Source organism: Watersipora subatra, chromosome 2 (assembly GCF_963576615.1).
Source record: "Watersipora subatra chromosome 2, tzWatSuba1.1, whole genome shotgun sequence".
Lineage (NCBI taxonomy): Eukaryota > Metazoa > Bryozoa > Gymnolaemata > Cheilostomatida > Watersiporidae > Watersipora > Watersipora subatra.
In genome coordinates, this window is record NC_088709.1 from 63,662,321 (window position 1) to 63,687,144 (window position 24,824).

A 24,824-nucleotide genomic window follows, 5' to 3' on the forward strand; every position below is an offset into this window, starting at 1 on the left:
AAACAGTCATGATTGTTGGGGTGAACTGTGTATACCCGTGCTAGGGCATCAGTTTGATATATGCCAGGATGATCAGGCACTGCAGCTCCATGAACTCATCTCTTCCAGCATTTTGTGGATGCGTCAATAGTGTAATAGGCTAGCAATTGGCAGTAGAGAAGCGTCCTGGCAAAACCATCAAGTGTACAAAGCTTGAAAAAGGCTGTAAGGGTAGTGTCACGTGGTTCTTGAAGTTGTTGCTGAAGATTTGCTTCAGTGTAATACACTCTCTGGCCATTTCCGAGATGGACACTCAGACGCTGGACAGTAGGGTGTCATGCATGAATGGGCAGACTGAAGATGCGCCACATTGCTTCATTTGCACTGATGTACCTTCCACTCTCATAGCAAGCTACTTCATCAACCTGTGCTCCATCTCTTTCCAAACCGAACACTGCTTCATCACTACCCTTATTGACATATTTGCAAATGTATTTGATGGACTTCATGGAGTTGCAAAATTTGACATTGGTGTGTGCATTGAATACTTTGGACAGCAAAGAGCAGTAAAGCACTATCCATCTATTGTCCAAAGTGATGTTGTAGGCCTCTCCAGCAGCTCGCAATGTGTGTTGCTTGGTGAAACTTCCATCATCAGCGGAACGATGACGATACAATGGATACCCATCTATGCTAGTAACTGTGTCATTAATGAGAGCCTTAGGGTGCTTCTTGGTACATGTGCCGTCCTTCATGCAGGGTGAACCGGGGTTTATCTGGCCACATGGACCATGTACCATGTGCTTAGTGGCAATTTCGAATAGCTCAGGGTCTTTCACTCTATTTAGTATTTCCGCAGAAATGACACAATCAACCTGTTCTGGCCTGATGCGATCGCATAACCAAATTAGAATGTGTGCATGAGGAAGTCCATGTTTCTGCCATTCAATGGTGTACATATGGCATCGCACAGCGCCAAATATTGCACCGGTGGTGATGTAATCCATTAGTTGCTTTAGTTTTAGGTGAAACACTCTTGCAACCACACCGTGTCTGTCATAGCTTTGCTAACCAGGCAGCAATTCATTGGAAATCTCATCCCATTTGCTGTTGCAGGTAAATGTTATGAAGAGGTCTGGTCTGCCGTAATGTCACACATATGGTCATGGCATCCTGTGTACGCTTGTGTATGTAGCGCGGGCCACCAGTAAAAGACAAAGGTAAAATCACCATGTTACCTAGTTGGTTTGCATTGCAATCATCAGCCACTGCATCACGCAGGTGGATGTAGTCATCAGCTCTTAGCCGTGTCTGATTGTGGCAAATAAAGCTAAGTCTTTCAGTTTCAATTTTAGCGTACATGTCAACTGCAAACTGCAAAAACAGTTTTCGGCACCTGTGAATGTAGTTGAAGCTACCATCACGAACCATCAGTCTGCTAGCATAAAAATCCATAGCAGAAACCTTTCATGTACCTGGCTCTCCTGTGCAAATGTCAGTCTGTCGCAGCTGGAAGTTGTAGCCATTGTCACCTCGCCAGAAAATGAGTGGATACTGCAGTTTGTCATATGCTCTGTGCGTCTCAGATATCCTTTGCAGTTCATTGCTACGCAAGTGCAGAACAATATCCCACCTTTCAAACTTATGTCTAACTATTTGAATGGCAACTTCATCGATGACATTAGCATTGAATCTCCTTTCATGCTCTCCAACAAAGTGTTTGTCAGCATGAATGACAATTCGCAAGTCATCCGTGTTTTCAGGCAGCCTCTCCTGAGCAGTTTTGAAATCACACACATATTTATTTTGCTCGTGTAGAACATCCTGCAGCTCACGGATTACGTTTAATCGCACTCCTTCAACAATACCACGCCGACGTTCTGCCTCTGCCTGCTGGTCACCCATGAAATAGATTTGCAGGAACTGTGGTTGCTCACCCGGTATCGGAAGCAAGGATCCAATCAAATAGTAGACTTGACCCTGAACCTTGAAAGTTTGGTTAAATCCAGGTTCATCAATGGTTTTATCTCCAAATGATGTCATTTGAAAACAGCTGTTATATTTTCGTATATTCCCAAAAAATGTTCAGAATCAGGATTTACGCCTTGGAATAGGTGAGTCAATACAGGTGAAATATCCTCAGAGAGTGGTCGTAGGCGAACTTTCCCATTGTTGCAACAAATGCCTGGCCTCTCGTCTTTCCAACGTAAGGCATTACATCTGGAACATTTTTTAGGCATTCGTTCCATAAAAAGTTTCTGATGGGCCCTATACTGTGTTGCAGGATTATAGTCAAGTGCAAAGTTTTCTGCCCATGGACGGTGCCTGGTACGTTATGGTGGCCAAGCAGCTGCTGTAGTTAGTGTATCTTGCCATGGGAGTCGCTGCTGGGTCGGCTCAGCAGTCTCTGCACTTCTAGCAGCTGCAGCATCTATTCTGGCCTGCTCTCGATGTATCTGTGTTTGTTCAGCGATTTCTGCTCTTCTAGCAGCTGCTATTCTGTTTCGTTGTAGGCGTAGCTGTGTTTGCTCTGCAGTTTCTGTACTTCTAGCAGCTGCAGTAGCAGTTCTGTTTCGTTGTGGGCATAGCTGTGTTTGCTCTGCAGTTTCTGCTCATCTAGCTGCTGCTTTGCGAATTCGGTCTCTTTCTCGACTGGAATCAATCTGTTCTTGCATTTGGGCAGTAGGCCTTTTGGAAGGCATCGTACTGCTTCAAGTGTTTCTAAAAGTGAATGAGATGGTGTGCTTTTTTGTAATATACTCTGCTCGTTTTCTTCTCACCATCGCCTATCGCAACGCTCGGAATGCCCGTGCAAGTTCTGTATTAGCTGTAGTTCTGTAGTACTCGTAGCTGGAAAAAAAGTAAAAGTAAAACAGCTGCGGAAGGAAATGAACATGCTTACTATCACGAACAGTTGCAAATCCAATGTTTTAAGAGGTGGAGGTGTGGCAATTCAAAGACAATAGAACATTGAATAAGAAGTACTAACCTTTTCGATGTAGAAATTTAGTAGGTAAGACGCAGTAGAAGTACCTGTACAAGTTCTGTAGTAGCTGTAGTTCTGTAGTACTCGTAGCTGGAAAAAAAGTAAAAGTAATTCAGCTGCGGAAGGAAATGAACATATTTACTATCACAAACAGCGGCAAATCTAACGTTTTCAACCCTTTGAATGGAGTAGACTCATTCATGCGTTTTCTGTGGTCGACCGCCGTAGACACATTTTTGCGACTTTCCCAGCAATTGCTAGTATCTGAATTTTATTATTCGTTGATAACATACCCAATGACCTTTAAGACTTTTATGGTAGTGACAGTGTTGTCCAAAGATTTCTCTATAAAATTAGCTTAAAATTCAATTTTAGATTTTTGTTTGAGAATCTCCAACTTAAAAACAACCATTTTTTGCGTAAGTTTTGAAAACGCCACCGAGTTAGAAAACAATTACTTATGTTGATGACATTATAGCCGATTCAGATTTTTGTGATTACACAGATAATTAAAATGCACAAAGTATAGATACAATGATTTTTTTGCATAGCAGTGCTTGTTAACATGTTAGCAAAATGAAATGTATAACCAAAACAAACGTTCTAGATGGAGTTTAAAATTGAAAAAATATTGTATACATATGAGGCAATATCAGCAAAATGGCTGGCAGTAGGCTGATAGCTAAATTTGTACATGGACGCAAGTGAAACGGTTATGTATTGGAAGTGTGGCAATTTATAGACAATACAACATTGAATAAAAAGTACTTACCTTCATGATGTGGAAATTTAGTAGGGGAGAACTGCGTTTTTTCCAGTGACCGCAAGAAACAAACCTTTACGTGACCTTGGTACAGGTTGGCAGTAAATATTAATTGCATGTAAATTACTACTCATTAATTTATTTTTTTTAATGAGTAGTACATTTGTATAACTGTATAGGCACCTTTGTAAAGGCGGCAGAACTCGGGACGGTGCTTTTTACCACGGCAGCAACTTTGCTGTTTAAAACGGAACAGTGCCGTTGGGCATTGTAAAGAGGCGCACTAACCAGAGATCACGTGATTTTTGTGTAAAATGATGAACAGGTTATGTATAAAGGCGCACTAACTGGAGATTCCCGTTAATGCGCCCTAGCGGTGAAAGAAAAAACCACAAAATAGCCGCACCCTTATATAAGCCGCATGGCTCACAAACCATCAGAAAAAAGTAGCGGCTAATAGTCCAAAAAGTACGATACTCTATAAGGCGGACACACAATTACACACACACACCCACACAGACAACGATTGCTGTTTGTATAGTAGATCAGTATATGGTATATATACCTAACATGAGTGTTTATACAAGATCAGTATATGGTATATATAACTAACATGCGTGTTTTACATTATCAGTATATGGTATATAAATACCTAACATGAGTGATTATACATTATCAGTATATGATATATATATATACCTAACATGAGTGTTTATACATTATCAGTACGGCATGTATAACTAAGACCAAATGTACAATACACAAATCATGTGAGAATACTCGACCTGAATGAAAATAAGGAAAGACATCTTTGCCAGTTGTTAGGAAAAACACTCGAATGTTCACTTTATTTTGGTGCCTGATGACACCCCAAGCGCCAAAAATGTTTTATCTGTAATGTCACCCAAATAATGAATGATGACGTACAGACATACAGATGTACAGACATAAAGACGTATGTACAAACATTGACATCTTTCACTTTGCTTTTCTTTGGATGAATCGATGCTTCAAGAAATGGCTACATTTATATAAAAGGTAATCGAAACAACAAACTTGTGAAAGAAACGTTTAAGCACAATATTATATATTTAGAAATAACTTTTATAATTTATTTTAGCATGAACTTAAATAAACAAATGGATCAGTGAGTTGAGAGTCGCAATATATTAGCAAATGTTACTGTAAAATAAAAACAGAGAGAGTTACAGTACTTGAAATAGAGGTTTTATTAATACAAGTAGAGACGTTAGTTTAGATATAGCCTTGGAACTTAAGCTTCTCCTAGCCATATTGTTAGAGACCATATAATGAGCAAACTATAAGCGGATATTGAAAAATGATGGTTTTTGATCTGATTGGGAAATTATCAATAGTTAAAAATGCAAATACCTAGTATTGAAAGGTAATAAATTGTTTTGAGGTAACCCAATCAATGATTATTTTATTCAATTTCATTCCATAAAACGTGAGTCATTCAAATAAATCGGCAAACTTTTGTAAGCAAATTTAGTGGTAAATGATACCACCTTTAATGTTCTGTAGTTAATACTCTTATTGGCAATAATACCTGGCAGTTATATGCATCAACATTGTCTGGTACATAATTAAATATGAATAGACAACACCCTCATTAATATGACAACATGAATAGACAACTCCCATACCTTCTTGAATTAAAATGTTTTGAGCACTGATACAGGCTTGACCAGTATTTCTAAACTTGCCGGCTTGGATATCCGGTATAGCCTTCTTGAGGTTAGCAGAGTCAAAGAGTATCAGAGGGGCAAGACCTCCGAGTTCTAGACTTAATTTCTTTATTTGAGGAGCACAGTCTTTCATCAGTATCTGCAATATAATAGTGAATAGTCCACCACATAACTCAAGATAATCACAAAGTATCAACTTATTCGCTGACAAAAACACAACAACCGCAATTTCTTTACTCTGAACTTATCAGTGATGGGGTCAATAACAAAAATATCGAAAAAGGTTAGCCTTATCATATGGACGGTCTTCATATCACTATCTAGACATTATGGTATTATATAGACAGTCTTCATATCACTATCTAGATATTATGATATCATATAGACAGTCTTCATATCACTATCTAGACATTATGATATCATATGGACAGTCTTCATATCACTATCTAAATATTATGATATCATATGGACAGTCTTCATATCACTATCTAGATATTATGGTATTATATAGACAGTCTTTATATCACTATCTAAATATTATGATATCATATGGACAGTCTTCATATCACTATCTAGATATTATGATATCATATGGACAGTCTTCATATCACTATCTAGATATTATGATATCATATGGACAGTCTTCACATCACTATCTAGATATTATGATATCATATGGACAGTCTTCATATCACTATCTAGATACTATGGTATCATATGGACAGTCTTCACATCACTATCTAGATATTATGATATCATATAGACAGTCTTCATATCACTATTTAGATATTATGATATCATACAGACAGTCTTCATATCACTATCTAGATATTATGATATCATATGGACAGTCTTTATATCCGTGTTTACTTATGGCGAACTCAATATTAATTCAAGTTAAAATGTTACAAGGCCTTTTAAAGCTTTTTTGGGAATACGCAGCTTTGATAATTCCCTGACCAAACACGAGCGAAGCGATCGGTTGGGAGATTTATGATAAATGCATATGTGCACACAACTCCCGAAAACTATTAATTAACGACCGTCGCAAACCGTTGTACCAAAATTTCTTCAACAAATTTAACCATTTTTCTGTAGAGTCGTTTAAGTATAATAACGATACAAAACACATATAAACCTATTTAAATATGTTACCAAGTCTTTGAAAGGTTACCGCAATATCCTAAAACTAACCCATCTGATCGGATTATACATAAATAGACAGATCAATTTTGCCAAAAACTGCGATAAAAACTTGACAAGCTTCATTTAATCAAAATTAAGACCGGCCAACGATATGCCAATAAAGCCGTGCGACAGATAGTAGAACTATTAAGCGGGGCGCATTTCACGAGAAAACCGTGCTCATTTCATCAGTCTATAGCATCGTCTAATTGCCGAAGGTTTCTAATATTTTTCCGTTTTTAATATCTTGCAAAAATATTTAATTATAAAAATAATTATTTGGTTTTATAAAATTAATATAAAATTCAAATATAAGAATAATTGTTCGAATTTATTTATCCGAAGGTTTCTATAATAAACGTAGACCGTTTGAGGCGTAGACCGATTTACAGGTACGAAATTGTGGTACACAGTTTATCAGCCTATGTTTTTTTCCAATTACCAAAGGTTTCATTAAATTATTTAGAACGTTAGCCAAAATTTTTTACATCTTATGTACAAGCTAAGGTCGAACTACAACGACCCTTTATGACGAGATCATTTTTTTATTTTGCTCCAGTTTGCAGAAAACTTCCAGACGTGTTAACGCTCATACTTGCTTTCTGCTAGATTGCTATCAAAACCATTCTACATTCAACACAACCAACTTTCAAACTGTGTATATTACACAGCAGCTTGCCATTTTACTTTTGATATTGCATTTCAGAGATATAATAAACATATTTCCTTATTGCTGTTGTTAAATTACATACATTACAGTAGGTTAGGCCTACAGCTTTAATTAATCTTCATTTTGTTGTTGTAAAACAGGTCTGAGATAGTGGTAGATTAGGTGTGAATTTTTACAACCTTTTGTTTTGCATAATTGACTTTGTGAATTTAATTTCAAAATAACTTGACAACTACTATGGACATACAACTTCCCAAAACACCACGTCGTGGCCGACGCAGCGGCCGTCCACGTGTCTCTCAGTTATTACAGCTCAATAGGAGGATAAATAGAAGGTCCTCACAGCAACCATCAACATCAAATGCTAATGTTCAACAGCACGCTACTCAAATTAATAACAACAACTCATCTGATCCAGATAATTCTTTAGTAGATGTTGTAGGCGATGTAAATGACATGGACTTGGCAGCCCCTTTGTTTCCAGATGATGATCATGATTTTATGGACATCATTGACCATGAAAATATTGCACAAAACAATATTGCTCCCCCCAATGCTGCCCCCCTTCATCACATTCCTCATTTTCAATCTTTGCATTGTCCTGATTTTCAAGAACTGCGTAACAACTTTCTAGGCAGACTTGACAAAAACATATCACAGCTCACATGTACTGGATGTAATGAGAAACATTTCATTACATATAATGCTCAAATGCAACTATGTCATACGTGCCAACAAGTTCTCCTGTCAAATTCCTAGATTACTAGAATTTCCTTTTTGAAGTCGTGCTCCCTCAAATTTATTTTATATTATCTCGAACAACCCTCATTTAAACTATACTCTGTCAATTCCTGCTGACAACTACTTTTTCAACAACCAGCACTACCCTTTCTTTTTTCCATTATCACTTTTTCCATTATCACTTATTCCATTATCAGGTCGTGGGCTGTATGGCAGGGGAATTTCTAGTTTTAAAATCTACATTTTCTAAATTTTATTTTTTGTAATTCTGAATTGGCCTGATACAAAATACATTTATATTTTATTTTTGAACAGAAGGAAATAGTACGGTGAACTGTCCTAAACACAACTCAGCCAACAAGCACACCATCCTTATTGTCGTAAATACAATTCGGCTAACAAACAAGTTGTCCTAAATACAACATAAGTTTATCAACTTCTGTTAACATTTACACAAAGTTGATTTACTCCCAACCTATCTTAGTCATGAGTATGGACGACACATATATCAAGCAAATACACACTTTTGATCACATCAGCTTATTCGAATTCCAGAAATTAAAGATTTAAATATAAACTGTCTACTCAATGAGTGCTTCAAGTTCACAACAAGAAAACAACTTACCCGACCAACTTCAGTAGACCCAGTGAACGAGATCGTAGAGATCCTCGGATCAGAGCAAAAGAGAGAACCAACATCAGCCACATTCTTTTGGCTGCATGATATGACATTGACGACTCCCTTGGGTATACCGGCTCTGTCAGCCAACTGCAAGCATAATTATCTGGTTAAACAAATTATCTCTTCCGGGGCTAAACAGCATCACACTTGATGTTGCAAATTTCCAAAATAAAACAGGGGTTAATCTTAAATATCTTGCTGCAGAAAGCTTTCATTACAGCCGTACCTCAAAATACGAGTGTCCTAACATACAAGAAACTGGAGATACAACAACAACTCCGAGCAAATCTTTATCTGGAGGAAACGATACAAATTTGAAATACGAGCGTACAAAACGGTTCTCGAGGCGGTCACTAAGTAGGCAAATGTACGAAAAGGCGCATATGAAAACAGCATCCCTCGATCCATCTCGTCGAATCAGTTTGAAAAATCATTTAAAAAACAGCCTAGTGGTTAAAGCAAAAGTGTGACTAAATGCGAGGTAACAAAGTCAAGCTGGAAAATAATAAACAATAAACACGAAAACGAAATTAGAATTAAGTTTAGTATAAGATGAAAATGTATTTTTTCCGATGTACATGTAAATGTACATGTAAATCTGTTTAAATTAAATTTAAAGTTTGTGTTAAGTTATATAGCGTCACAAAAGTGTAGCCTCGCGAATGTGCTGCCATCAAGTCTCTCACACCGCCGTTGGCGGCTACTGTCTGTCTCTAAGGTAGGAACTCCATGCAGTAAGATACAAACGCGCACACACACACTGTCTCGAATGGTTTTAGCCGAAATATCACTTTCAGCCGTTACCAGGCTACTTTAGCCTATAAGTTGTTTAGAGGCAAATTGCTTAGCATATTAATATAATCTTTCTACTATGATCTCTCCAACAATGAACAAAACATTTCAGTTATTTTTAGAATTGTATCAATAATTTTGAAGATTTTTATCGTTGAAACGCAATGAAATAAAACAACAATGTGAATTCATATTATTAAAAAACAACAAAGATCCATCAATAGTTTGTCTTGCAAGCCATATCGGTACCTCTATGTTTCTGTGAAAAGGATTTGCATACAAACGTGAACCAATGGAACAGTAGCAACTAACCTCAGCCATGGCCATGGGTGTGTAGGGGGTGTCCTCAGGAGTTTTAACAACCACAGTGCAGCCGACAGCAAGAGCTGGAGCTGCCTTGCGAGCCAACATAGATGGCGGGAAATTCCACTAAATACAAATAACAAAAGTGGCATACAAGTTTGGAGTTATCGAATCTTCACACCGATACCAAATGTTTCTGTCAAGCTGTTACGTGTATGTCATTGATAATGATAGCAGACAAATTTTCAAATGAACCCTCAGTGAACACAGATTCGGTCTAAGTTTCATACTATGGTATGTATTAAATATCATTTCATAGAGTTAACTATGTAGATCTATAGAATAAATACAATAAACCCTACTGAGTGGAAAACAATAAAGTGAAAAATACAGAGCAACAACGAAATGTATATGCCTTACTAAAACTTTCACACACATAAAATTTCTTTAAATTGGTTGCTGAAAAAAGATTATAATATTGTCAATAAAAAGAGTCAATTATTTGTCTAGGGATTACTAGTCAGAACCTGTCTGCATGTTTAGTTGTTACAAATAAGCGCAGCTGCAAGCTGTATTCTAGTACAGAACATGTTCAACTCAACGAGTCTATGAGAATACCCACTGGTATGATCAGGCCTGCAACTCCAACTGGTTGTTTCATTACGACAGCACGCTTGTTTGCTGGACTGGCAGGAATTGTCTCTCCATAGACTCTCTTTGCCTCTTCAGCGTAAAACTCCAAGAAGGAAGCAGCGTACATCATATCCACACGAGCCTCAGCCAAAGGTTTACCCTGAAGAAATGAGACAATCCAAGCGCAGTCAATGCATATGACTATACCATTAGCTCTGCAACTCCAGTGACATTTGACCTGACAAAATTGAGATCACTACGTTGTATAAGTACTATTGAGCAAAGGTGTATATTTAAGCCCAATTGCATATTTCACTTTTGAAGAATTCAGCAGACAAATTGCAAAGTTGCAAAAATCAATACAGTGCACCCTCGAGATACGATATTAATCCGTTCCAAGGTTTGCATCGTATGGTGAAAAAATCGTATGTCCGGGTATAAAAACCATTGTAATTATACAATGAAAAAAAAAAGGTAAAAATCGTTCAAAATTTTATAAAAATGCTGTACATATTGAAAATTAGTAACAAAATAGTATGTTAACTTTAGTAACTATAGTTAGATACAGTAGCTGCATTGTATTAAGTGCACCTAGTGATTATAATCTGCAATACTGTAAAATGCAAAAATTATAATCGGTTTACTGTTAGGGTTTGAAGCAATAGATGACCAAAAGTCAAAAGAAATAATAAATTGTGGGATCACCTAATACCACAACTGCTGCAAAACATTGCAACAAGCACTGTGATGCATCAATAAGCAGACATGAACTATATGGCAATTGCTATGCTGCTAGAAATATCAATCATGGGAGTTGTCCAACCATCACAGCTGATGCAATGTGAATATATGGGACATCAGTTCGATTGGGAGTTGTCTGATCATTATAATGAAAAGCTTAATGAATGAAAAACAGCATAAAATTGTTGCTAAATCACAATTATTATTGACCAACACCACTTAATATGAAAGAGACTAACTGGCTACAACAATTATTAATGAATATTCAGCGAAGCAAACAACTCTACAGAGTATCAGGCAAAAATGGAGGTATATCGCCAATATTACAGGAGCCAGCCAAATTTATGACTTGTTGGAGCGAAGAAGCAGCCGGCATGCACCAGATCAGCAACCAGCCATCAGTGAAAGAATCATTTACAACACTTTATTTAGTATATTTAGTTATAGCTTATAACAACATTATAGTCTAGAAAATGTTGTATTGTAGAGCAGTAAAAAAATATAGCATAATTATTCATTAACTCAGATATTGTATTTTATGAGAAAATATTGACGAAATGGTTGTAAAAAGAATGGCATAATATGATAATAGTTTCTCTTGCTTCATATAAATTAGCTAGCTAGTAGCGTCTTAGGACGAGGATTACTGTAAAATTAATTTTATAAGGCTGCCACTGTTAGTTTTTGAGTTATGGCCAGTTTTGTACAATTTGTTACCGGACTTAAAATATTTTTCACTTCTCATTCGCTTGTCATCATGGAATCCCAACCACAGTTAGGAATTTTAGCTCACCGCAAAGAATCTGAAATATAAATTAAACAAAAGCTTACGCAAAGACCGCAAGTAAAACACAACCAACCAATGACATTCGACAATGGCTCAAGGACAAGTATAAAAGAGGGGCAAAATCAAGGGAAGAGCAGGAGAAGCTGGCAGCGAGCCAGACGGCAAAGGGGAGCCGCAAAGAAGAGCCAAGATAGGAGGATTAACATAAGCCCAAAATAGCCAAGGAGCCAGCAGCAACCAGCTCGCTGAGGATAGACTCAACAAACACGATTCACCCAAAAGAGGTGGCAAGCCAGGAAGCCATAAAGCCCTGAGAGAAGAAAGCTAACTCAGCCGCCCCTGTTTACAGTAAGAGCTACTGCTACGCGTCTAACAGATACGTACCCATTTAACCTAGTAAGGCCATAACAAATAGGGCTAAGTATATAAGCGTATTGTTATTTTTGCTTGAGCTTGTAAGCCTTGACAGAATAATTGTTATTTTGACCTTTGGAGAAAAATAGAGTTCCCAGACGCTTAGAAACAAACCACTGGCGTGTTATTGTCAATTGTAGGATAATTACCTGCAGAGAGTTACCCACAAGAGATAGTAGGCCTCATAATCTCACAATCCTAACACTACTTGTTGTGAGCATTGATACTTGGGCTCATTATTGGCAACAGTGTGATACTGTCAAACTGATTTCAAGGAAATTATAGTAGTACCCATCCCCATTGATTGATTTGTTGGCTCAATTTTGCTTTATAGCAACGGTCTGATTTTTGTGGGGCAGAAGTGCCACTTTGTCTGCGGTCAAAATTTGTCTTGGGAGAAATTGAACTCAAGGTCCAGAGGCTAACCATTACACATAGAACCATAGAACCATTGTAGTATTTCACTCAAAGGAAACGCACAAAAACAGTACATTTCATATTATTATTTAAATATCAAATTATTATTATTAGCCTTTTTTTTATATTCATTATTAATTCAATTTTAAACATTTATTAAATACTAAATAACAAATTTCTCCCTTGACATTACCAAATGCAGATCGTACGGTAAGAAGTTCTTACCTTCAAAATGTACGCATAACATAAACATTGAATTCACTTCGAATAAGTTTGGCTTGCTAAACTTACACTTTAAACTGAGTTTTAGTATGTATTTTGAACTATTTTACTGAATTTCAACTTTTTATCACGAAGTTTTATCCTTCGTAAGTTTCTGTTTTCACTTTCATTATAAAATTTAGCGTGTCTGGTTGAAACCTTTTTCAACCAGACTAAATAAGAAAGGCCGAGCGATGCAGTTATCGAAAGCAGCCTCTCACACGCCTGACCATTTAATGGCTACCGAAAAGAAAAATGATATTTTATTTACTATACACGACGTACATACCTTTGGAGTAACTTGACTTTAGCTGATACATATAGCAAATAAAGCAGAGAGGAGGCAAAAACGTATCAATACTAATATGTTGCTGTACACTTGAAGATTAATTTAATACGTAATGGAATAGAATTTTTAGCAGGCTAAAAGTTGTCTAGTCCTGTCCAATTTTTCTTCTGGTTTAAAAGAAAAAAAACTGCTAGCTAAATAACTTTTGTAGAAGGATCCAGAGAATGTGCTACAGTATTTCCTCTTGTATGAAATGTGCACAAGAATCAATGTAACCATATGTACAAAGTTTGTACGTATTTATACCGTAGATGACAGGGCTTTAACAAGTTTCAGAAAGTAATGTGGATGCGTCAACTATCTTGAGTAGTTAGTTATATGAGTTACATACATAAGATGAATTGTATTCACGTAGGAGATAACAAGCCCACCTGCAAAGACATGGTTAAACAAGGAAATAAAACATAAAATCAGAAGGATGCAAATAAAATGAATAAAATATAAACAACATGTCACACAAGAGATAAAATATTATACATGCATTGTTTTAATATACCAGTCCACATCAGTAAATTAATCACTTGAAATATTTCTGCCGATGTGGGGTTTTCTGTATCTTCTACCTCCTCGCCCTTGCTAAATGTTTGCTCATTTTGAAAGCTGGTCGCATGCATGGCCTTCTAACTCCTTCGAATCTTCAGTCGTAAACTCCTTCCTGTGCTTGCTTTAATAGAGTTCTTGTTCTGATAATAATTGCAAATGCTGAATGGTTACGATCATATTCCTTGACAATGTTAATAATACGTGTGCCTGCTTCTTATTTACGACGTCCAACTTTGTTGACATAGAAATCATTTTTCCTTCGTTTTGTAACGTTTGTATCGGTCTCAGCTTCTATAGCTAACGAATGAAATATAAATACTTGTAGTTGTATACTGACTAAAAGCTTATAGCAAAATATATTATAACGCTACAAATGAATATTTGTTCTCGCTTGTGAATTTCACACGAAATTTTCCACGCGGAATGCTGCCATGAGAGAAGTCGATTATCGTGTCTCTTCTAAACATTCTGAAAATGTTTTTGGCAAACTATATTTCGGTGTCTTTTTTATTTCGACGTGCGTTATGAGCACACCAACCGCCAAATTTTAACACGGGCGAAACTTTTTTCAAAATCGTATGGTGAAATAAAATTCGTATAGCGAGGTGAAGATCACACAATGTTCGACTTCGTAAGGTGAAAAAATCGTATATCAGGGTAATCGTATCTCGAGGGTACACTGTATAAGAAACCTAAAGGAGGAATGCACAATGTGAAATTGAATGCAATGTGAAACTGAATTCAATGTGAAACCGAGTGCAATATGGAACTGAGTGCAATTTGAAAATGAGTGCAATGTGAAAGAATGTGAACGCAATGTGAAGAAGAATGTGCTGTGAACATGAACGCAATGTGAAGGGGAATGCAATGTGAAGAGGAATGAATGCAATGTGAAAAAAATGCAATGCGAATAAGAATGCAATGTGAAGGGAATTGCAATGTGAAGACAAATGCAATGTGAAGGTGAGTGTAATAACAGTAATGACAGTAAAAAAAACAAAAAGGTTACATACATTTTCTGAAGTAAGCATGTCTCCCATTTCTTCTGCACTCTCCACCGTCAACTCAAACCATTTCCGAAGATAAGCCCCACGTTCCTAGACAGCCAATAGAGACATACATAGATCTACCACAACTCAAAAATAAGATATAGAAATGCAAAAATTATACTATTCGCTACAAATAACCAATTAGCTTGCGTTCCTCAAGACAGGACAATACCTGTTAAGTTAGTCAGCTAAGTATTGCTAATGCAATAACCTAGGCTATTATCACCAGTTCTGATCATTGATAGACAACCTTGCTATTTAGGCTCCAAAACATATTTGAAATGTTTCCTTTTAACCCTGATTTTTAATTTGGTTAGAAGGAGTTTTTTTTCGATTAGGCTTCAGCTCCATTTGTATTTCATTTTATACCAAAGTTGCTGATGATCAAAGTTGGCTCCATCTGTTTGTCGGTGAATTACTCTTCATTTAATGAGCACATGTTTAGCTATACCTTTTAGCCATTTGTGAAATCGATGATTTTATCATCTATATGTAGCCTTAGCTCTACATACTCTAACATTCTCAACAAAACCTAGCAAACAAATAGTTAAGTAATAAATATATTTAATTTACTTGCAACATGCTCAGGTTGGAGAAACTGGCTGATCCAGTTTTTTAAATCCTAAAAGGAATATTATTGCACTGGTGATTTGAACTTGTCTCCCTTTCCGTACAGAACATTTGGTCTTTGACTTATTTTAGATAGTCACATAGGCAAGATCTTTACTACCCTAATAAAGCTTGTTCATAAAAATAAAAATGTTAAAAACAAATACATAAAAATCATTAAAAACAAAAATACAAATTTACATACTCAAAATAAATTTATAAACGAAACCATAAAATACATTCACAACGAAACAAGTCAATCACCAGTACGAATATTCAGACCAGATGAAGTACATACTACGTAAGTGTATTTATTCTCTGGCTTGAAATACTAGGACTGACCTTGAAATATAAACTGAAAGTCAATCAAGATAACTTTAATTTACTTACTTATTATATAGGAAATAATACAATATGTTTAGAGAGCAGTTCAAATGTTCTGGTGTTAAAATCGGGCTCACCTTGAAAAATATACCTTGAAAAATTAGTTTCCGTTTCGGGATTTCTCCTTATTGCAGGAAACACCGGTCCCAATTAACCATGAAACGTGTATAGCTGTGTAGCTTGCAGCTAGGAACAGATAAACGACTCACAAATATAATCTTTTCAAGGACCTCACAGTTTGAAAAAGAATAAAAAGCTCAGTGTTTTATTCTCAGAATTTGAAAGATTAAGCCTTTACCTTTCCTGTCTTTCGACTCCATTCAGGAAACGCTTTGTGTGCAGCTTCAATAGCAAGCTTTGTATCCTCGACATTCATATCACTCACCTCTCCAATCTCATTTCCATTAGCTGGGTTGTAAACTACGGAAAAAAACAGTCGAGGTTAAATTAGGTTCCTAAAATGCAAAACTTTGCAAAGACTTTCACAGGCCAAGCAAAGTTCATAATCCTTACACAGCGCACCCTCAGGTTACGATGTTCCTGTTTTATGGGTTTTTCTGCCTTACGATGTGGAACACGATATTTTTCCGTTCCCTTGTGTCATTTTTTCGGCATATGACATCAGCAAAAATGTATCTCAAAATTTACATTTGGTGGTCGGTGTGCTGAAAACGTCTGAATAACAAACATGTCGATATACTATTCACCAAAATCCTTTCCACCACGCTAAAAAGTGTGCCTGAAAGAGTACAATGTTTGCTCTCTGTCATTCCAGTATTCTCCATGTTTTGTAAATGCTCGATATTGTGTGAGCGAAACGTAAATTTATGAAAAGTAAAGGAAAGTGAAAACTTATTGTGCAGTTTAGCGTATAATGTAATAATTGCTATAATCTTCAACTCTTTATACGCATATAACTATATAACTACATATTTAACTTTAATCCGTTAGTCGTGGGTCTCAACCATAATTATAGTCATAAGCGGATCATAACCACTAAATACACTAAAATTAATGTAGGCAAATATAGTTATCAAAGTTAATATGATATTTTGTTACTAATTTTTAATATGCACAATATGTATATAAAATTTTGATGGTTTCACCAGTATTACTAGCATTAAATAATTAATAAAAGTTTCTATACCCCTCTCTACGACATTTCCAATTCATGTTGCCAACACTGGAACGAATTAATGTCGTATGGCGGGTCGACTGTACAGCAAAAATTGTTGCATATCTGTTTTTTTGTCAAGGCCAATTTAAGATTTCTTTACCTCAGGCTGCCATTACGTTCAAATGCTGCCCACTTTGACCTTTGACCTTTGCCTATTCGGACCTCTATCTAAACATTATTATATCTGAGCATAAGAATATTAATTCAAAAAATATGTTAAGTAGAATATTTCGATTTTTAAAAACAGCCAAAGGTGAGAAATTGTTTTATGTTATCATTAAACGAGTTTAATACAGATTAATAATAATAATTTGCTGATTTTCAAATTATTGCAATAATGATAGAATTTTGCTCATATTGATAGACAGCAGCGCGCAATAAACCTAAAACCTTAGCAATGCATAACCAAACAATAGTTACAATAGCACCATTCACAAGCATGTTGAATTATTAAAAATTGTTCCAGAAAAAAACTACCCTTGATTAAAATTAATTTGTCTTGTCGAAAAAAGTTTTGCGAAAGTCAAAGATGCTGCCAGTATTCAACACCTGCAAATTCTGTCTTAGTTTTTAACACCATCTAAAGGGCATGATCAATGGGTAAACATTATTGTTATATAGACTGCATATGAGTACCCCAAACACCAGTTCTTGACTATCCCTAAACCTTTCAACGGTCATCCAGGAAGCTAATTACTGTCAGTGCATAATTGAGAGTCGTAGACTGTGATCTCTATAAATACTTTAATAGTTATAGACTACAATAACGGAGCACTTGCCTTATAGCAAAAGTTTTTGGTACATGATAAAATGTTTTATTGAATTCATTGAATAGTTATGGTTAGATTAATCGTGGTATTGTTCAATATAATATGAAGTAGATTGACAAATGGAAGTGAAAGTGATCGCTAAAACACTCAACTCATCTATTATGTACGCAGCGCGCTAAACGTTTATAAATTAAAAAGACACGTACAAAAGCCTAAGTAACTTTCACCATATACATCGCACGCTATTTATCGATATTCATAGACCCACCAGCATTATCGATGTCTATGGTGTTTTTACCTACATAAATATTCTTGGACTGATGCAAGCGAGAGTTGTAGAAAGTTTGTGTTCAATCACGAATGTATGATATCAATATTAAATTATTTGTTGCCTTTCAGTATCAAGTTTATCACCTCATATTATTACTATTTTTCTACTATTTATGAGTGACGACGCATGCTACCGGTGGAATAATAATATAAAATACTAATATAAAATAATAATATAACAATACAAAGTAAAAATAAAATATAAAACAATAATATAATTCTCTCGTTATTCTACTCTTGGTCAACGAGTAGTCACTAACAATGATTGATCGCTAATCTCTATGCCAGTTGCTATTACCTTCTGTGACCTTTCAATAACAATAGCAATTTAATTCTGTGACGCATTTTTCTCAATAACGATAATATACTATAATAGCGTTTGCGAGGTTGGGAGATACTTTATTATATGCTCAGATTATGCTACTAGTCAGTTTTTTCTAATCCAGATATTATAATCACTAAAAACTAGTCTGAGATATATCGCATGGGTAAAATATTACGCTTCATGACATGAGACGACAACAGCCAATATTTAAACACGGGGAAAAAGAACAAGATTAGACGTGAACATAACTATTACAACAGGTATCAGTCGCAAATCACTAAGCAGGGCATGAAGAGGACAACTCCAAATTTATGGATATAAATAAGAGTAAATGGGTGCTTATAGCATATTCTAATTCACAATAATCCTTTTCCAACATTTTTACACGCACTCCGTATGTGAAGATAATTGGAAAGTGCCTTTGGTATCAACTAAATCGGTTTGCAAGAAGGGCATCCAATCATCTAAGAGAACGCTATGATAAAAAATGATTGCGCTATTTGAGCTTAGCCTGTGTACCTTTGAATGTTTCTCCAGAACAACTCGTCACAAACTCCCCATTCACGTAGGACCCTGATTTGAATAGACCAGGCATACTGGCTAGCCATCTCAGCTGACACTAAAAAACAAGAGTGAACACAGCTGATCGCTGAAAACTAACCTTTCTCTATCTGAGGGTATCAGGTCATCACCTGCATCAGCAAATATGCACAGTTGATCACTGAAAACTAACCTATCTCTATCTGAGGTTATGAGGTCATCGCCTGCATAAATAAATCTGCAAATGCTGAAACATTTAACGAGTATATGACCAGCCAACTAAGCAAAAACTTTGCAGTGCCTATGACCTTTCGATCTCCCAGTCACACATTAGTTGAGTGCAGCAGGCAGTGAATGTAGTTGGATTGGCCAGATGCATGGTGGTCAAGGATTCATACGCCATGCTTAAAGGTGAACTTGCACAGAATATGAGTAGATTTTATGAGAAAGTATCTATATTGTACTATCATTTGCGATGGTTTTTGATGTTTGAGGTGATCTGACTGTCAGGATGTTTCAAGATTAAAATTGACAAAACTTGATGGTAGTTAAAAAGCTCAAAAGAAAAATGAGTGTGAAATGATTTCACTAGTTTTCATCGTTGCCATAGTTGATATCGGCTATTTCGTTGAAGTTGCAGCGTTACGCGTCTCTATTCAGTCAGTCTTTTTGCAACTATAGACCCCATAATAACACTTTCACTTGCTCTGAAAAATTTAACCGTGATCAAGTTTTATTGAATTTAATCTTAAAACATCCTGGCAGTCAGATCGCTTCAAACATCAAAAACCATCGCAAATGATAGTACAATACAAATACTTTCTCATAAAATCTAGTAGGCCTACTGATAGAATAGAAATACTATAAAATCAAAAATAGCAGATATTGAGTGGATCACGCATATATGAACACCTCAAGTTCACACTAGTAAGCATACTCTCATGTTTGCAAATGTCAGCATATTAATAAAAATGCATCTGTAAAATATTTGCATCAATTTGGAATAAATCCCACACTCTTTAACATAAAACAAAACAGTATGCCATTCCATTCCATCACATCACAATATTTTTGAAAATTTTGCCCTATTCCCAACTTGCTTGCTTTTGCATCTGTATTACAGGTTTCAAAATCCTGTGTAAACTATGCCCAGAATGTTTGTGTTTATCCTTCCACACATATGATCGACAACAGTTTTTATTTTGTGATACAAACATACTACATACAGCTCATATTTCAGTTTATGAGCTTTTTATTACTACAACCTACAATTCACCATCCATCCAATTCTCCACCATTTTATTTTTTCCATCTTTCAGCATGTAATGAAAAACATAATTTTGTTGATGATATCAATGTAAATAACATGTTATTCACACATACAATTAAGCATAGCCCTATGCATACACCCCTGAGCACTAGTGTGTATCCTTACATACTGCACTTACCTGATGTGAAGAAGAGTATAGATACTGCACACGACAAGCAGAGACAGCTTTAGACACTAACCTAGCCATTGCCATATGCCCAGCTCAATCAGCAGGCAATCTAGTCGTGTCACCCTACAAGTGGCAGTGATTAAAATATAGTCAGGGTGCATGACCATTTATCGAAATACGTTAAAAGGTCCTGTGAACAATAAAAACAGCACAGGCTACAGTCAATTCTTGGTTTTTTTTAAAGTCCGAAGGATGCTTCAGTAACTGCAGAGCGTATCAGGAGTGGATATTACCAGTGATCTTACGGGGTACCAAGTTTAACCAGTTTATCTATATATATAATATATACATGTATATATATATATATACATGTATATATATACATGTATATATATAAAAAATTGTTTCCTCACCCCGGATACCCCGTATGGGTGGTAAATTCTGCTCTAACTCGGGTCTCCTACCAGAGACCTGGGAGTTTGAGCACTCGTCTCAAGATCTTAGCTGTTCCCAATAGCGCACTTTTCTGCAACTCACCTGAGTTGATTGTTGTTGGTATTTGGGCAAGCCACATTTTATGCGCCGGTGTTATTGCGCCCAGTGCCCCAATCACTACTGGGATTACGGTTGTTCTTACATTCCAGCATTTTTCAATTTCTTCTCCAAGAGGGAGATATTTTTCTACCTTTTCTTTTTCTTTGCTGGCTATATTGTAGTCATTGGGTACTGCTATATCTATTATAGTAGCCCTCTTGTTCTCCTTGTCTACCACCACTATATCTGGTTGGTTTGCTAGGACATGCTTGTCAGTTTGGATGTAGAAGTCCCAGAGGATCTTAGCGCGGTCATTTTCATTGACCTTACCAGGAGCTTCCCACCAGTGTTGTGGTTTATTAAGGCCATACTCATCACATAGACTTCTATACACAATACCTGCGACATGATTATGCCGCTCAGTGTATGCGTTCCCTGCTAGCTGTCTGCATCCACTGATGATGTGTTGGATGGTCCCAGGTGCATCTTTGCACAGTCTGCATCTAGGATCGTCTCTAGTGTGATAGATTTTCGTTTGGAGTTGCCTTGTTGGGAGCACTTGCTCCTGGGCTGCCATGATTAGCGACTCTGTATTGGCCGTTAGGTTTCCTTTGTTCAGCCACATATATGTCTGGTGAAGATCGCCAACTTTAGATATTTGTTGGTGGTAAGCACCATGAAGAGGTTTCGTATGCCAGTCAATTTCCTCATCATCAGGGCATAGGTCCGTTGTGAGAGCAGCCGATTGAAATTCAGCTAGCAACTTATCTGAGATGGCCATGGAGGCTGCATATGCTTTGATGCTTCGCTCCTCCTCTTTCACTGTCTGCTGTACACTTTTGAGTCCCCTACCGCCATCTTTCCTATCAAGATACAATCTAATAGTATCAGATTTTGGGTGGAGTGCTCCATGCATGGTCAGCAGTATATGTATATATATATATATATATATATATATATATATATATATATATATATATATATATGTATATATATGTATATATATATATATATGTATATATATATATGTATATATATATATATATATATATATATATATATATATATATATATATATATATATATATATATATATATATATATATATATATATATATAACAGTCTGTGTGTAATTCAGTTTGTCCAGTTGTAGCTATTAAAATATAGGAATTAAAAGCTCACATTCTGCTGGATTTGAACCCACGAAGATCGCCACTGCAAGTGTGAACTTATGTTAACTTAGAATAACCTGAATGAGACCCACTTATTGACCGTTTCATGTCACAAACGACAAATATCTAGCAACAACAAAAACACGGACTACATCGACACCCCTGGTGATAATCAACAGCAATTATTCGTGTAAGGACAGCACTATTAACCACCAACAATAAGCTAACAGCGGGTAGTGAGAGCATAGCAGACAGCGCTAACAGACAGTGGTAGTAGATTGTAATAGCAGATAGTTATAACAGGTAGAGAAAGACCAGGATACATGGACCACTAGGATACATGGACTATCTCATATTTCCCGAGTTTTAGTACCTGTTTCGTGTTTCTGACAGCATATTTTTAACAGCCAATCAACAGTAGATGTTTGGTTTGTGCAGGATTGCCTTTTTCGCACACGGTGCTGAAAAGCAGACTGATTATCTTGTTTTCCTATTTTTGTAAGGAAGATTTGGGCATTGTCCATAACTAAGCTTATGCATTGCATACTGGTTAATTTTTGCAGCGATACTTTTAAATTTGCCATACTTCTAAAACAATGATAGCTTGACATATTTGTAAGAATACATAGGCTGCTTCCAGATAGGGTACCTGAGCCAGGTTCTCCAGGTATCCTACAACAATTGTTTTGATTATCAGGATACACAGGTCAACTGGCGCACCTATTCTTCACCACCAAGCTGCTAACTGTTTCAAAGGCACTTTCTGTCAACTTCAGAGATTTACTGAGTCACAAATAGTTTTTCCAAGAGTGGTATTTTTTGTTACACTCTTACCATATACTTAGTCAAGGTTTGAATGGTACAGCTCAGCCATATGATAAATGTGTAGGCCTATATTGAGTTGTATTATTATGTAATCCGTTCAACACTGCTCAAACAACTCATTGGCTGGTGCATTTAAGACAGAATTCTGAAACTTGTGCTTGGGAGAGGTTTTTCTGGTTTTTCCAGACTGGATGACCAAATGAACTTGATGAAACAGGTAATGAGACCACAACAGGGTTCATGAGACATCTGTTACAGTAGTTGCAGATATCTAGATCATGTGTGTGCATCAACAACACCTAATCAAAGGCGAACAGTAGTTTGATGTATAATCTATTACCCACATGTATGATATGGAATCATATGATATTATAGTCTATATCATTGATCATTGATTGCAGTAAACACCAACCAACAATAAGCCACCTTGCCTTTGCAGATTAGTAATTAAGTGGAGTGTGCAGAATTTTCAATGAATTTACTAATTGATTGATTAATCATTTGATTATTTATTATAGGATGAAGCAGATGAATGAGTTTGCCGATTTCTCACCTTTAGTTTCTTCAGATTTGAGATTACTTGCGGTTTGGGAAGTTCTTTGATATTTTGACCCGCAAGTATATGTCACCTAGAATTCAATAGTATTTGCAAGAGGCGAACAGTTCGAGTTTATTAAAGTCACTTTAACTATTTTTCAATGGTCCTCTCAGGCTTTTTGTAGATACAGTTACTGTACTGCTCGGTAGCTCACAAGGACTACAAACTTGTTTCCATTAGCAGAGCTTGTCAGCTTGCTAGGATGTGGTACTCTATTGTAATGAATTATGCAGTCTACGATAGCTAGCAGTGAGAATCAACTCAAGTAGAGACGTTAAGTTTTACTGCTACTACCAACTATAATAACTGTTTCTAACCAGAAGGGGGTTTGACACCTGAAGCAGACCGAGTACCTAATTGCTATCGATGGGCCAAAATAGCTGCCATATTAAAAGAGTTTAGATCTTTGTCTGTAGAGCTGATTTGAATAGTTATGCATGATGTAAGAACCTTTATGTATTTATACTCACCCTCTAAATGGCTAATTATCACTGCTTAACGATAGTATCACTGGTGGCTGTAATTAAAAAGGTTATGAATGCTCTGGTCTACCTGGTAAACATTAGACCCTCCTTTGTAAAAAACTGACTCGAAAATGCCCTGTGGCAACCAGACTACATATAGCTATTAAAACTTGAAATAAAGAATCCGTATCGCAGAAGATTTGATCTTGGAACCTCCCACTCCCGGATGATACGCTACACCATTGAGCTACACGAGATTGCTGGTGCCATTGAGCGATATATGTCGCTATGTGGGTGGAAATACGCATACTGCTCAGCGTCATGACGCAATGTCATTTTATGCTTGCTCTCACAGCTCTTTAAGTAAGTTTAGCAACATTAGCTTACTCAAATTATCATTGGCAATGTGCCAGGCTAATGGCAAATGACAGGCAACTACATTACCTGTCACCGTCCATAAGCTGATTTTTAATACTGGTGCAATGACGGGCGTTCTTCTAGTTTTAGCAATATCTAAAACTTAATCTATCATTATCATACTTATCTGTCGCTATCACAGACATCGCTTTCATTTTTTTCAAAACTAACATTTAGGAAACCTCAACGCAACATGAAAACTTAGATGCTATGGAATATTTCATCAGTAGTACCT

The 24,824-nt window shown here is 36.4% G+C and overlaps 1 protein-coding gene across 1 annotated transcript; it reads right to left on the reverse strand.

Annotated features, from left to right (window-relative positions):
• Positions 1-2,098: 2,098 nt before the first annotated feature.
• On the reverse strand, positions 2,099-22,677 carry LOC137388440 (glutarate-semialdehyde dehydrogenase-like). Its single transcript, XM_068074926.1, has 10 exons — positions 22,659-22,677; positions 20,588-20,701; positions 19,119-19,218; positions 16,296-16,417; positions 14,969-15,052; positions 10,433-10,603; positions 9,820-9,936; positions 8,659-8,802; positions 5,396-5,576; positions 2,099-2,199 (listed from the first exon to the last, which is right to left on the reverse strand). Exons 2-10 carry the CDS (start codon positions 20,660-20,662, stop codon positions 2,099-2,101), a joined length of 1,095 nt encoding a protein of 364 aa, XP_067931027.1. The 5' UTR covers positions 20,663-20,701; positions 22,659-22,677.
• Positions 22,678-24,824: the final 2,147 nt, after the last annotated feature.

Bases quoted from the DNA above. Each gene is read 5' to 3' on its own strand.
- LOC137388440 (XM_068074926.1), bottom strand. From the start codon at position 20,662: ATGGCAATGGCTAGGTTAGTGTCTAAAGCTGTCTCTGCTTGTCGTGTG. The intron at 10,604-14,968 runs GTATGTAACCTT...TCATTTCTTCAG, and splicing joins ACATGCTTACTTCAGAAAAT to GGTAAACCTTTGGCTGAGGC. The intron at 2,200-5,395 runs GTATGGGAGTTG...AAAATGTTCCAG, and splicing joins AAACATTTTAATTCAAGAAG to ATGTAATGCCTTACGTTGGA.